This window comes from Mytilus trossulus, chromosome 11, assembly GCF_036588685.1.
Source record: "Mytilus trossulus isolate FHL-02 chromosome 11, PNRI_Mtr1.1.1.hap1, whole genome shotgun sequence".
Taxonomy (NCBI): Eukaryota; Metazoa; Mollusca; class Bivalvia; order Mytilida; family Mytilidae; genus Mytilus; species Mytilus trossulus.
The window spans coordinates 34,558,300-34,572,744 of record NC_086383.1 but is presented as its reverse complement, the minus strand read 5'-3'; the positions used below and the strand labels follow the sequence as shown (position 1 = coordinate 34,572,744).

Genomic DNA, 14,445 nt, shown 5'->3' with positions numbered 1-14,445 from the left:
ATATTCCTGATTTGGAACAGGCAATTTCAAATATAGAAAATGGTGGATTAAACCTGGTTCTATAGCGCTAACCCTCTCACTTTAATGACATTCTCATCAAATTCCGTTATTTTTACATTGATGCGTTAAATAAACAACCACAATAAATAAAATAGTCAAAAAATGACTTTGACAATTTTTGAGAAATAAACAACACGTTTTCCCAAATGAAGTGAATATCAACCAGCCTGAAGCCTTGTAATAACTGTAAAGAATTTAAACATGATGTCTCATTAATATTTAAATTAAAAACATTCAACCGTCACAAACAAGTTTAGCCCACCTTTTCTTCGGAAAATGCTTATAGCAAGTCAGGAATATGGCAGACGTTTTTCACTTGTTCAATTGATTATAAGCGTTTGATTTTGCATTTTTTATGGATTTCTCCTTTTTAATTTTCCTTGGAGTTCGGGTTTTTTTTCATACTTTTTTACACACTTCATGTACATTTCGAAACATCAATGCGCCTCTAGCTGACATCATATTTCATAAACACAGAAGATTCTTCAGGAAATATACCTGTTAGCGCATTATAAACAATTATATACAATATCGAAAAATCCAAAAGCGCCAAACTAAATAAATTGACAAATCCCGAGAAATCAGACTACACCTGAACGAAAAGAAAAACGATTAAAAGACAATTAACCATAAATTATTATAAGGCGAGACGAAAGATACGAAGGAAACGAAAGAAACCAATCTTAAATGTCGAAAATAAAATCATAATGCTATATGACGTGATAGGTAATTATAATTTGCTCGTTCCTAAAAATGAAAATAACGTCACGTCATTGGTCTGATTTGAATAGATACAGTTTTTGTCATTTAAATTCTGAAACGGCTTATTATTCCGTTGTGTTGCTCGTGAAAGTTCCTGCGATAATTCTCATTACATAATGTCTTATGTAACTCTAGTATAACAAAATATGCAGTTCATATGTACAAAGAGTTCCTGTGTGTGACACAAAGATACTGTAAACCAACTTATTTTCGCAGATACTATATTTCGCGTTTAGCCTTTTCTATCCCAATTCCCGGCGAACTAATTTAGCGATTTTGAACTTTAGCTAAAGTGGTAAAACAAGGAAAGATCCAGCTTTTAAGTAATCGCGACGATTTATATTCGCGTTATTTTTCATCTCCCGAAAGTCGCAAAAATGAATCGCTCGCGAAAATTAGTTGGTTCACGGTAAATTTTGAATCTACTCACAAACATACAGTTATCCGGAGTAAGAGTAAGGGCCTGGTATGGATTTGAATCTACTCACCGACATACAGTTGCCTGGGGTAAGAGTAAGTGCTTGGTATGGATTTGTACCTAAAAGACTAGCTACTTTTCCAACGTATGATCTACATCCAGTATAACTATAAATATAATCGATAAGTTAAATACAATGTACATATTTTGAAACATGCTTTTAAAGGCAAAGGAACATAATGTTGATGTTAGCTGTTTATATTCGTCTAACCGATTTATAAGGTCAAACCATTTGAAATTGTTCTTCCTCTAAGTCATTTATTACCATGACGGATAAATGTGTTCTTTTTCTAATTAAATCTTTTTCACAACAAATAGGTGTGTTTGTACTCAAATGCCTTCATTATTTTGACGGATAGGTGTGTTATTACTCTTATCAATTTATTTTCATGATGAATAGGTGTGTTCCTACTCTTATTTATTCATTTCACGACATGAAGGTGTGTTCTATTTCTAATTAATTCATCTTCAAGTGGATAGGTGTTTTCTAACTCTAATTCATGAATTATGAATAAAAAGTGTGTTAATATTCTAATACAATCATTATTAGGACTTCTTCTCACTCCTATTCATTCAATATAATTACGGATAGGTGTGTTCTTATTGTGATTCATTTATTATCATAAAGGATATTATATGAGTTCTTACTCTACTTCTCGCATAATCCTGACAAACTCTACGTGGCCTAGATTGTCAAACGAAGCTAGAGGATCATCTCTTGGGACCCATCTGATACAAGTAAGGTCGTCAAACTGTTTTATGCCCTCATAAATTGCATTTTCTTCGTCTACAGCTGAAAAAAATTGTCATTGATATTTCATAAAATACTAAGACCTATTAATGAAGTAATATCGTTTTCCATAAAATAATTTCTTGATTATAACTTATTATAACATTGGTTGCAATGAAACAGCGTGATTTCCTGGAAAATAGATACGGTCCGATAACTTCATTATTTTGACGTCGTACACCAATGGCAATCGGCAATCCTCGGGTGATTCCGCTACTCTCCCGATGTGCCGAGTTCTGACGAATGAAACCAAAGGGTGTTGCCAGGACATGTCGACTACTTTGCATCAAATGCATTGACGATGAGTAAACAGACAAGGTTCCTTGCATGTTCTATTTTTATTTTTTTAGCAAATAAGATGATCCAAGAAAAATAAATAATTAATACTTATCTCATGACCGAACAGTGTGAATAATTCACATACGCATTCATGAATGTATGTGTTGTTCGGACATTCTTTTAATATTTTTTTATGTTAAAATTATTCGATTTGTCAGTAGTTTTTTTTTTTACTTGTTTTACACCTTCAATAAAATGTTTGGGAGAGAGTGTGCAGACAGTGTTGTCTCGATATCCCAATATTATGAGTTTGAATCCAGGCGAGAGAAGAACAAAAATCTGCTTCAGCAAATTTCCAGAATTAGCATTTTTGTGCTGATATTTAGAGTAATTATGAATAAGATATGTGTTTTCAGCCGTTTATCACCTTCACTTTAAAAAAAAAATTATAATATCTACATACTGTACGTATTTGGTGCTATTTCATAAGGTATAATTCCTTTTGGCCATATATACCATTGGTTTAAGACAAAATTCCTCTTTGTTCCACTAGGCTGAAAGATAGTAAGTATATTATAATGAAAATAAAGAAAATATCTTAGCTTTTCTTTTTAGAAGCAAAGAAGTAGCTATAAAACCTTTTTTAATTAACATTGATGACAAATAGATGAATGGAGTATACATCACAATGAAGCAAAATCACAACGATGCAGCTTCACAATGACGCATTACAATGACCGGCGCAGCATTACAATGAGACAGCATCCCAATGATGCAATACAATGACGCAGCATTACAATGACCCAATCTCACAATGACGTAGAATTATGTGCATATTATAAGTTTTTTTTCTGCTTTCATATTGCCATACCAAATTCAGAGGAGTTAACAAAAGAACTCAAGGAAAAAGATAACAAAAAGATATGTAAATATATTTGCAGTATCGATAGCCGATGATACGGTGTCTTCGTTTTATTCTTACCTTTTCGACTAGCAAGTGTTCATCGTTGTTATCTCCCTTGAGTTTCTCTTTCAGTCTCGGTTTAGCACCTTCAGCCTGTATTAAAAAACGTTTTTGATAATTATTCAGAAAATCCACATTTTTATATAATCGTACTTTGACTACCCAGCTGATGGTCTTCATGTGGGTCTTTCGACGTTAACAAACAAAAAATCAATTATCAGATTATGATTCAATGACAATTAAGTAAACTATTTTTCAATTAAACCATTGTGGTGACGTCAGCCTATTCAATTACCGTGGATTCTTTTTCTAAAATCAACGCTTCCTAAATTCGTCGCTGAAATGGACTCACCTAATTATATTGTATTGTTTTCTTTGTGTGTCTAATTTCATTAGCCTCCGGGCTCATGGTTTCTTTTTCAAGAATCAACGCTTATCCATTGTATCTATATCACTAAAATGATTTCAAGTTATTGGTGAATAGCTTTGCACAAATTGTACACTTTTCAATGAAATCAAAACGTTTATCACGGCTAAATATCAAAGTTGACTATATTTTTTTCTCGTAATAAAATTTGTTAAATGTGATTTATAAGATATATTTATTTTAGCATTTTTAGCGTTAGTTACTTATAAGTATACAAGAGACCTCTTTATGTCAGAAAACACTATCAAATCTATGAACGGTTGACACTGATTTAAATTAGTGTCTCCTCCATGACAGTCTTGAACATTAAATAAAATACACTGCTATTTTAGTGTTTGGTACAGTTTTGCTGTCACTGTGCACCACAGTTCAACATAGAACCCTATAGGAGAAAACCAAAGACCTCTTTATGTCAGAAAACACTATCAAACATCCAAACATACTATCCACACTGATTTGTGTCCACACTTTAACAAGTGTGGACACAAATCAGTGTGGACACAAATCAGTGTGGATAAGTAGACAAAATAACGACAAACCTGACGATACTTTCCGTTCTTCTCGATTTGCATGGCTTCAACATCTTTCTCGAAAGGGTTTTCAGCTGATATTTCCTGGAAATAGTAGAATTGATATGTTATATGGTATTTGGAATCTTCACATGGATACAGGCTCATAGTCCTCGTAAGTGTTTTATATCAAGCACTGAATCTGAACCCATATCTCCACTAATAAATAAATAAATAAATAAGCTTTATTTAGAGTCGGCATGATATATAAAACAAAGACTAACATAAGCTCTAATGAGCTTTTAACCGACATTATTAAAAGTTATAAAATATAACAATCATATTATTATTATACTGAAGTTCCTGATTTCAATATTAATTATCATAAGGCTTTTAATCTTCATCTTTCGTCTTATAGTTATGGTGCTTTATGTATGATACACTTATTGATCTCACTTCTGAGTTAAGGATGTTTGCTCCTCTTTTTTTAGAATTTTTGCCAGATTTTCGGAATCCTCTACTTTTATCCATGTATTAACAATAAAAAAAAAATTGCCCACTAACCCCTACTTTTCTTTTTTATATTTTATTACATATTGTTTAAAAAGCCATATTTCAAAATCTTATGAAATCCTTGTTATTTTTTCATAGTTTTTTAAACAAAAAAGGTGCCAATGTTAAGTGAATTATTTCCCGCCATATTTTCAATGGATTATATCTCGACCATTTTTTCGGCTTTTTCAGTATCTTTAATTATATACTATCATTTTATAACAGTCTTTTAAAAATCTTGTTATTTTTAAACAGAGAAGCAAACATCCTTAATACTTTATTTCAAGCAATTGATTTGAAAACGAGGAATAGTTTTCTTCTCCAGTTTTGTTTGACAGAAATGTTTTTCGTAGGAGTTTTTTTTAAACATGTATTCAGATTAATAATTCAGTACCGTCTAGTCATTTCACTTGCAGTTAACCTGTTGCTGTTTATGTATTGCTTTCCAGACAATTTAATATGTTATTCTTTTATATATGACAATTAAGCTACTAACCAACACGCAATGATACTGCGCATATCTTAATTAAATGCAAGCGAAATGTGTGAACAGTACTGACTTTACAGCAGAGGGAAGGTCTAAAATTTGACTGAAAACTGCATGTACTTATTTTTCGTTCAGTCGTTTAGGACCTAATCTTATAAAAATGGCCGTTTCAGTCCAAAATCGATTAGTTAGTGGCTCAATCAAACCACATATCCTTTTTCTATGTATCATATATATATACAAAGGTCTGCCTTAACAGTCAAATTATTAACAGTATGGAAACACCAAATTGTAGTGCGTACTGTTTGCCAAGACAGCTAGCCTCTGATCGTTGTACATCATTGAGTAGGCAATCCTCTTATTTAAAAAAAATAAACAGTTGGACAACAATCGGTAAATAAGAACACACATAAAGGTAATTTCGTTTTTGAATTGGTAGCGGTTAAACGGCAATTAATGCATTGGGGTATGTCGAGACTTTAAAGTCGTGCAATAGCACTCGAAATTTGTTTTTCTTTCTCAAATTAAAAATTCGGTAAGGATAACTATTAATGTGGTTTGATTTATTGATAAAACAAAAATTAATAGCTGCTTTAAATTGAAGTATGTTTGATAACTAGATATGTTATTGTTATGGTTCATATAACATTATAATCTGTGTTTATCAAATAATATGTTTACATATTTACGATTTATGAACGAAATAAATTTTTATAAATAATTAACTTAAAGTATCAAAATTGTGGTCAGATAACAATCCTTTTATTGATATTTCGATTCATCATATAATTTTCATCTTTATAGCGCCTTACATTTAATCGCACTCATTAAGTTGTTTTCATATAGATAAACAAACCTAGCACTAATAAGTGCGTATTAAAGTTCTACATGGCACAAACTCTTTTCCCTAGCTAGATTTTTTTTAATTACATTATTTTTACCGTTAACGCGTACGTTTCTATATCTAATAAATCCCAATGGTTACTAGGGAGTGAAAATATGATTAATATTTCTCGTTTTTTAAATAGATTAGACCGTTGGTTTTTCCATTTGAATGGTTTTACAGTGGTCATGTTTTGGGCCCTTTATGGCTTGCTGTTCGGCGTGAGCCAAGGCTCCGTGTTGAAAACCATACTTTGACCTATAATAGTTTACCTTTTAACAAATTGTGACTTAGATGGAGGGTTGTCTCATTGTCTCGTGTACAGAGATTTCAAAGTTCGCTGCACGTTAAGAACCTTTGTAGCAACTTTTAGAAGGACCCAAACGTGGCATCTTGCAAGATTAAATTTGATCCGTCTCTATATCCATAATATTCTCAATTCCCAGTGGTAGTCCAAATTTCCCGCCCTTTTCCCGGTCGGTATATATACTTATTTCAGTACAAACCTTCTGTAGATATCGTTAATTTGTTCTCTTCTTGAGAATGCTTGAGATATTGGCTACTGGAAGATAATCCATCAAATGTCAATCAATCTATATATAATAACACAAGTTCAGTATACTATTTTGACCTCTGTTCTTTCATAAACAAGTATCAATACAATGTATATATATACAGTTCCATGTACTAGACAAAGTTTACAAGAAATTCCGGAAACAAAGGCAGAGATTTGGAGCGATTTCTTTTTATTAGTGCCATAGTACATATTTGGATTTCATAACTCTCAAAAAAAGTATGTAAGCTTTTTGCATTTTGGTATATTGTATTCATGTATACAAAAAGAAGATGTGGTATGATTGCCAATGAGACAACTCTCCACAAGAGACCAAAATAACACAGAAATTAACAACTATAGGTCACCGTATGGCCTTCAACAATGAGCAAAGCCCATACCGCATAGTCAGCTATGTACGTCATTTCTATTTAACTTTATATATATATTTATTTATTTATTTTTAATTATAGTTCTTGAGTAATGTAGATGTAACATGCTTTTTTCCTTAAAAAAAGCGTTGAGATATAAACTTCAGAAAATAACGCAATAACACGAGTATAGAAACTCCTTACATAATGTCCTTGACCCCTCAGTGCGCAACTGCATAGTCACATGTTTTTTTCCTTTTGATCTAACACTTTCCTTACATGTATACTCAAAATTAAAAGCAATTAGTAGAATATTTCCTCACGTCTATATTTTCACAAGCCAGTAGTTTTCTCATGATTAAATCAACAAACAGTATTCAATAACCTTTTAAATGATTTGTCAGCTTTTTAATAGACACTTAAATATTTTCATCAGTTATTTAAAATGATACATATTAAGATTGAAATCTTTATATCTTTCAAAATATATTTAATTTGGATCTTTTAAATTTAAACAAAGCTCGAATGTTTACAAATGTCACTGTTTATAAGAGCAATGCTTTATTTTTGAAGATATGACACATATAGAACGGCAGTTTTACTTGCCTTCCCCTTTTACTTGATTAGTATATCTTGACCATATATCGTAAGGCTTACACGCACAAATACAGCCCGCAAAGCAAAGGAGTAGGCCCAGTAGGACCCCTTTTTGCCCCCATAAATATAGCAGTTTTACAAAAATTGTTCTGTAAACTTTTAGCTATTCATTGGAAAGTAGAATACTTCTGTTACATACATGTGGGCTGTTTTTGACAATACAATTCACATGTATCGGGTACTAGCATCAATAAGTCATGCTAAGTTACTGAAATCTTCACAATTTTAGCATTTGAAGTAATTAGACGGTTTTCGTCTTACATGGAAGTGGCAGTATTTGTGTGCATTCTTAACATTTAAATGTAAGATGCATTTGATAATAATACATAACATATATAAAGGTTGAGACTGAACACGTATTTTTTGGTGACGAGGTGCGCTATCAAATTCATTTGGTGAAATAAAAAGGCATTCTTTTGGACCGGTTTCATTTACCTTAAACGGTCTTTGATATGTATAAGGGACTATATTTCCGCCTCTGTTTTTTGTTATACCGATAGTATAAATTGCATAATTATAAGGGGGTGATCTTAGAGTGTCATACAGACAACTCTCCACCAAAGATCAAAGTTCAAAGATATGTAAACAACCATGCGGCTTTCAAACAAAAGCAAACCCCATACCAAACAGTAACTTACAAAAGTCCCTGGCATGACATAATGAATAGTTCAAAAGAAAAACGAGGCTTATTTAAGCTAAAGTTATTCACAGATTTTTTTTTTATTGCAGACAGCAACCAGGCACCGAAAACCATATAACTACCGGCTCCTGACTGGAAACAGGCACATACAACTATAGTGTATGTCTGAACTGATGTTTGTTATGTGTTTTATATATATGTATTAAAAAAAAAGATGTGGTATGATTGCCAATGAGACATCTATGTCTATTTTTCAATGTTTCACTTATAAAGTGCAAATTAAACTTGGATCTGGGCTGACAACTACGGCGCTTTTTTTTTATATATATTAATATAGCGTAATACAAGTGGATTCCAGTTCAAATACAAATGTGCTCTATCGAAATAAGACTTAGGAGAGTCAAATGTAAAAGAAACGATGTTTGTTAATGTACTTGAAATTAAGAAGACAGCTATCAAAATAATAATCATGAATGAGACTGTCCACTAGAGATAAAATGACATAGACGAATAGCAACTACTATATTATTGATTTTAGTATAGAGTAGTTAAATTCATGATGATTCATAAACATGCTTATGTTTTTTCATGAAAGAAACTGAAAGTGTCGAGAAATAAAATATAGGTAAAGCCATGGCCTCGCCTTCAAATTTGTAATGTCCTTTACACCTGAATTATTCGCACTCAAATATTTACACGTTTTTTTTAGTTTAGTTTTTAAGATCTTTAGATCAAAAACTTTAAGTTTCAACAAAATTAAATGCAATTAGTTTAATATTTATTCACTTCAATATTTTCACAAACCAGTAGGTTTCTCATGATTTTATCACAAACTAACAAATACATGTAACAGTATACAATGACCTGATAAATGATTTTCAACTTTTCATCAATCATTTAAATATATTCGTCAGTTATTAAAAATGATGTATTGGGATTTCAATCAAATTTTTATTTGAAAAAATAAGTCTGCACTATCGAATTTAAAAAGAGGAGAGTCAAATCCTTTAGCATCTAGAACTGTTTGTTTAATTGGACTTGGTTTCAGATTAAATCAAAATAGAAATCTAAATCTAAATTATCTATATTAACAAAAATCGTTAATGGGCATAGCGATTTAGCAGTTAGTATTTGGTTCACAGTTGTATATTAACTATAATGACCTCTAGATTACCTTTTAAAATTTTCATTTTGTATAGCTTGTTTACTGTTGACTTATACACCTATCCTCCTTTTATTCCTATTAATATACATTGTGTATTATCAAATAATCACTCACGAATTCTAAATGATAAATTTTACTCTTTTTTCTGAAAAACTGAAAAATGAAAGTCTTTTTAATTTCACAAGTTTGGATCTATATAAGTTTGGCAAATATTATGAAGGAAATAGTAAAAAAAAAACAAACTCAAGAACTCTAACAGTGATATTTTCCATTTTTAATTAGAGTTCTTGAGTAATGTAAATCCGAATGATGGTAGCAATGGAATATCTAGCATCATATTTTAATAAAAATTAATAGTAATTAAGCTTTATGATACTCCGATAATATAATTTAGACCTCACGAGAGAAGCTTTAATATCTACCCTATTCACCGATCCCGTACGTTTCATTACCAATATGGCATCTTGAATACACACATAAACCTTGTGAACAAGTTTTATTTACGATGTAAGATGGTTGAAAAAAAAAAACCTAAATAATTGCAATGCTATAAGGATTTGTCGCATTTTTCCAGAGTTTGTATTTGTTCTGTAAACCGGACCAAATCATTTACAAACTTTCGTACAAAAAAGTCATGTTGATTTAAAAGCTCTTCTAAATTTTCTTCGTCATTTGTTTATGATTTAATTGGTCCAGTTTATACATCAATAAACAACTGCAAATGTGTTTGATCTTATACTAATTATTAAATTAATTTATAACTTATAATTTATTTTTTTGTAATATTATTTATATGCCACAATTCTCTTTTATTGTTATATCTTTTGAAGAATATATCTATAAACATTAAAATGCCCATAAATCGTGTATAAAAGATAAATGTCAACACTTTGCGACATACAAAATGCAAATGATTAAATTAATGTCCATAACAAATGGAAGTTTTTAAGGACCTTGACTGGCTATACAGCCCTTGCACGGTCGGTAAATAACAAATGTATAAACAACCTTTAAATAAGATTCAAAAGTACACATTGATTTATTTTCTTAATTTTTTGCGCCAGTTGAAAACTATCATCGCGAATGAAAACTATCAGTGCAACTATATGCACTCTCAGTTTATTTTTTTAATTGTAATTCGCTTGTAGAATATTAATAAATACCAACTGCGATGCTAAATGGTTATTTGTAATTGGATTAATTTTATGAATTTGAATTAGTTTATTGAATTTCATATTCCATTTAAAAAGATAAAAAAGAGGAACATCACATTATAAAAATATTTTATTCGTAAGCAATACAGCTTATAAAATATAAATATTACAAATATTCAATTACATCAGTGAAATATATTTACATTTAAACAATTAGTCAAATAATCGTATAAGTAAGTATACTATAACCCATATAACAGTACTGTTATACCATGTAATCAAAAGTGCAAAAAGACTATGATTTTTACATTAGTTACAAAACAAACACATCCCAGTTTTAACATATTCAAAGGTCAAAGGTAATACTATCCTTGTATGTAGATATAGAAAGATATGGTATGAGTGCCAATGAGACAACTCTCCATCCAAGTCACAATTTATAAAGGTAAACCATTATAGGTAAAGGTACGGCCTTCAATACGGAGCTTTGGCTCACAACGAACAGCAAGCTATAAAGGGCCCCAAAATGACTAGTATATAAAACCATTCAAACAGGAAACCAACGGTCTAATCTATATAAAAACGAAAAACGAAAAACACATATGAACCACATACACAGACCACAACTGAACATCAGATTCCTGTACATGTTTATAACATTTAGGCCAACGTTGTGCTTTTTCCTGGTTTATCATGGTCAAATTCAATCAAAATACAATATTTTAAACAATTTGTTGAAAATGTGAAAATTTCGATATTCAAGGGGATACATGAATACGAACTATATGTCCTTCAGTTCTTAATCATTTATGGCTGAAAATTAAAACTATCTAAACTGATGTCTTTTCTGCTTTATATATATTTGATAGGAATTAAGATATATTATGTTAACATTTGGCGCCAAATAGTATACATGTTTCATGTATGTTTCAATTATTTAATTACAAATGTATGTAATATAGAAATAAGAAGATGTGATACATGTATGATTCCCAATGAGACAAATATCCATCAAAATCAAATAAAGTAAAAATGAACAATTATAGACAATTGTATGGTCTTTATCTATGAGAACACACAATATACCGTATAGTTAGCTATAAAAGACCCAAAGCATGCAAGATATAAAACAATTCATTGCGAACACAACAGGCCTAATTTATAACAAAACGTGCTTTCGCAATAACGCAACAATAATGCAAATTGGAAACAGACGAAAAATGTGATATTACTTATTATTGTATAGCAATAAGATATTTCCCACAGAAAGTAACCAAATGTTAGCCTGCAATAAATTCCAATATTGCACTAGTGCAATAAATCTTCAAAATTCATGATGTCATCAACGACAAAATATAAGTTTAAACCAATTTTTACTTTCAAATATTATATTGCTATACAATAAAAGGGTTCTTGCATGAATATTGTGAAATATTGTCCCTCGTAGAACATAAATTGCACTCGCATGCTCGTGCAATATAAAATTCTACTCGGGACAATATTCCCCAATATTCATGCAATAACCCTATATTATTTCACGGTTGTTAAAAAGACATTGGCACTCACACCACATCTTCCTATATCTATTGTAAGAAATCAATGGTTATTTTTGCATTTTAATAGGGTTGTAAAATCGGCGTACTCTGAAGCTCTTCTCAAACAAAATACTCTTTAATCAACGTTTTTACACCTCAATAAATTTTCAAAAAGGCATTGATTTTTTTATATATTTTCTTCGTGTCCCAGCGGTATATTTGAAAAAAACCCCAATACGGTTTATAGATATCAAAAGCACTGGACAAAGTCATAGGTATAAGGCATATATTTTGTATGTCTTTTTAGCTTTAAAGGTAGTCTATTCTCACGGTTGTACTTAAACCACCCTCACAGGTGACTGAGGAATAGAAATATAGTCACTTCATCTTTCAGCCGGACAGTAAAACGCTTGACAATTTAAAGTGGGTTGTCCGTGCGTTGGACGGGATTTAAAGGATTTAAAGGTTTTCAGTCAAGTCAGAATAAGGACGTTTGATCCGATGTCTCGCTTGAAGAGAGTGCCACGGTCTTCGCACGTAAAGAAACCTTTCAACAACTCTTTCACGTGGCCCATTGCAAGGCAAAATTTGTGTCTATCCAAATACACCAAGCCGATCTGGCTAACAGTGATCTATTATATATACTTTTAGTTTAAACATATTTATTGATATTTATTGATAGTGGATTGGGAAACAAGTTTTGCAACTTATATTAATCCTTTTCCACTTTGCGGGTGCGAGTGCTGCCTTGTAGCGGCATTAGCCTACTCTTTTTCGAAACGTACAAGGGTGTCTTTAACGTGCAAGAGATATGACTCTCTCTTAACACGGGTAAGCTATTTATCGTCCCCTTCCGACGGACTATCATCGTTTCCTCAAGAACATGCTCGCAAATGGTGTCAAAGGAGAGCCGAAAATTGAGTTACTGAAGTTTTAATCCCGAACGGGAATCAAACTAGGAACCTTTGTGTTAGTAGTCCGATGCACTAACCACTACACCACGGCTCTCATATAAGTATTATATATACTGCAGTCAAAAAGATATAAACACAGAAAAACATTCATAAACGAACCATTAATTGTGAAGAAAATTGACATAAAAGAAAAAGTCGCATGACTAGATTGTTGATAAGAAAAATCATTTCTTTACAACATTTTTCAGTTATCAAAAGACAACATGAGTGTATATAACGCTGTAGAATATACGGATGAAGGTAAAACCTGGATTCGATCCAGAAGGAGATTACATGTACATCCTTCGTGGGAGTAGGATCCAGATTTTAATTATCTTCCATTACAAACTTTTTACTACTCGTGATTCTGATCGCTCCGCGGTTTCGGATCGGGAAAACCGGTACGCACTTTTTTTTGTATTCAAGAACCCTGAAAGTTAAACCGGAAAAGCCATAAAAAAAACGGGACTTAGGAAATTTTATGCAAAATGCTGTCATTAAAAAATATCCAAACTGTCCACTCATTAATTTATGATTCCTTGACATGAAGTTCATAAGAATTATCTGTTTCTGTATGCATATAACCATTTCGAAATATATAAATATATATATTTTGCATGGTAACGTAAAACTGCCTGTACTTATCTGAGATGAATGAAATATCTGTGCTAGGAGTGTTTTGTTTATTCATTTCTTTCTTTTAAATTTTAGTTTATGTGTATCTATTAGGGGAGGAGTTCTTTGCAAATATTAACCAGCATGCTAAGATCCGTTTTCGGTGTATTTAGCGATAAACTAATAAGTTTCTTTGTATACTTTAAAAGTACAAAATGTAGTTCAGCTCATCCGGGTATTAATTAGTAGGGCTAGTTTTAAAGTACATGCAGTAAGTTTGAAAATATCATAGTGATACTATTGTACATCACCATTTCAGTAATTAAAGGATAATTGATTATCATTATTTGTATACCAAAATGAACATGTCGTCACATCGTGTGGTGAATCTCAATTGTTTAAGATGGTGTTAGTCAATCACAGCGCTTCGTTTTACACTTTTCGACAATATTACCAACAATACAATTGATTCTTAAACTGTGATTACAGACGAGATCATCCTGTTTAAGCAACAATTTGCAACTGTAACCAAACTTTAAATCAGGGGTGAAAGAAGTAAGTATTATACATCAATGAAACACCAACCCAACGACCCATGGTTATTATTTCAA

At 31.5% G+C, this 14,445-nt stretch overlaps 1 protein-coding gene across 1 annotated transcript in view; it reads right to left on the bottom strand.

Moving 5' to 3' along the window:
* The window catches only part of LOC134689988 (MAM and LDL-receptor class A domain-containing protein 1-like), a 60,333-nt gene that overhangs the window by 42,768 nt on the left and 3,120 nt on the right, over positions 1-14,445 (bottom strand). The window contains exons 4-8 of the mRNA XM_063549960.1: positions 4,300-4,374; positions 3,352-3,426; positions 2,833-2,923; positions 1,949-2,093; positions 1,311-1,407 (exon numbers count right to left, since the gene is read on the bottom strand). Of these exons, the coding sequence (XP_063406030.1) occupies positions 1,311-1,407; positions 1,949-2,093; positions 2,833-2,923; positions 3,352-3,426; positions 4,300-4,374 (483 nt within the window). The remainder of the gene's footprint in view (positions 1-1,310; positions 1,408-1,948; positions 2,094-2,832; positions 2,924-3,351; positions 3,427-4,299; positions 4,375-14,445) is intronic.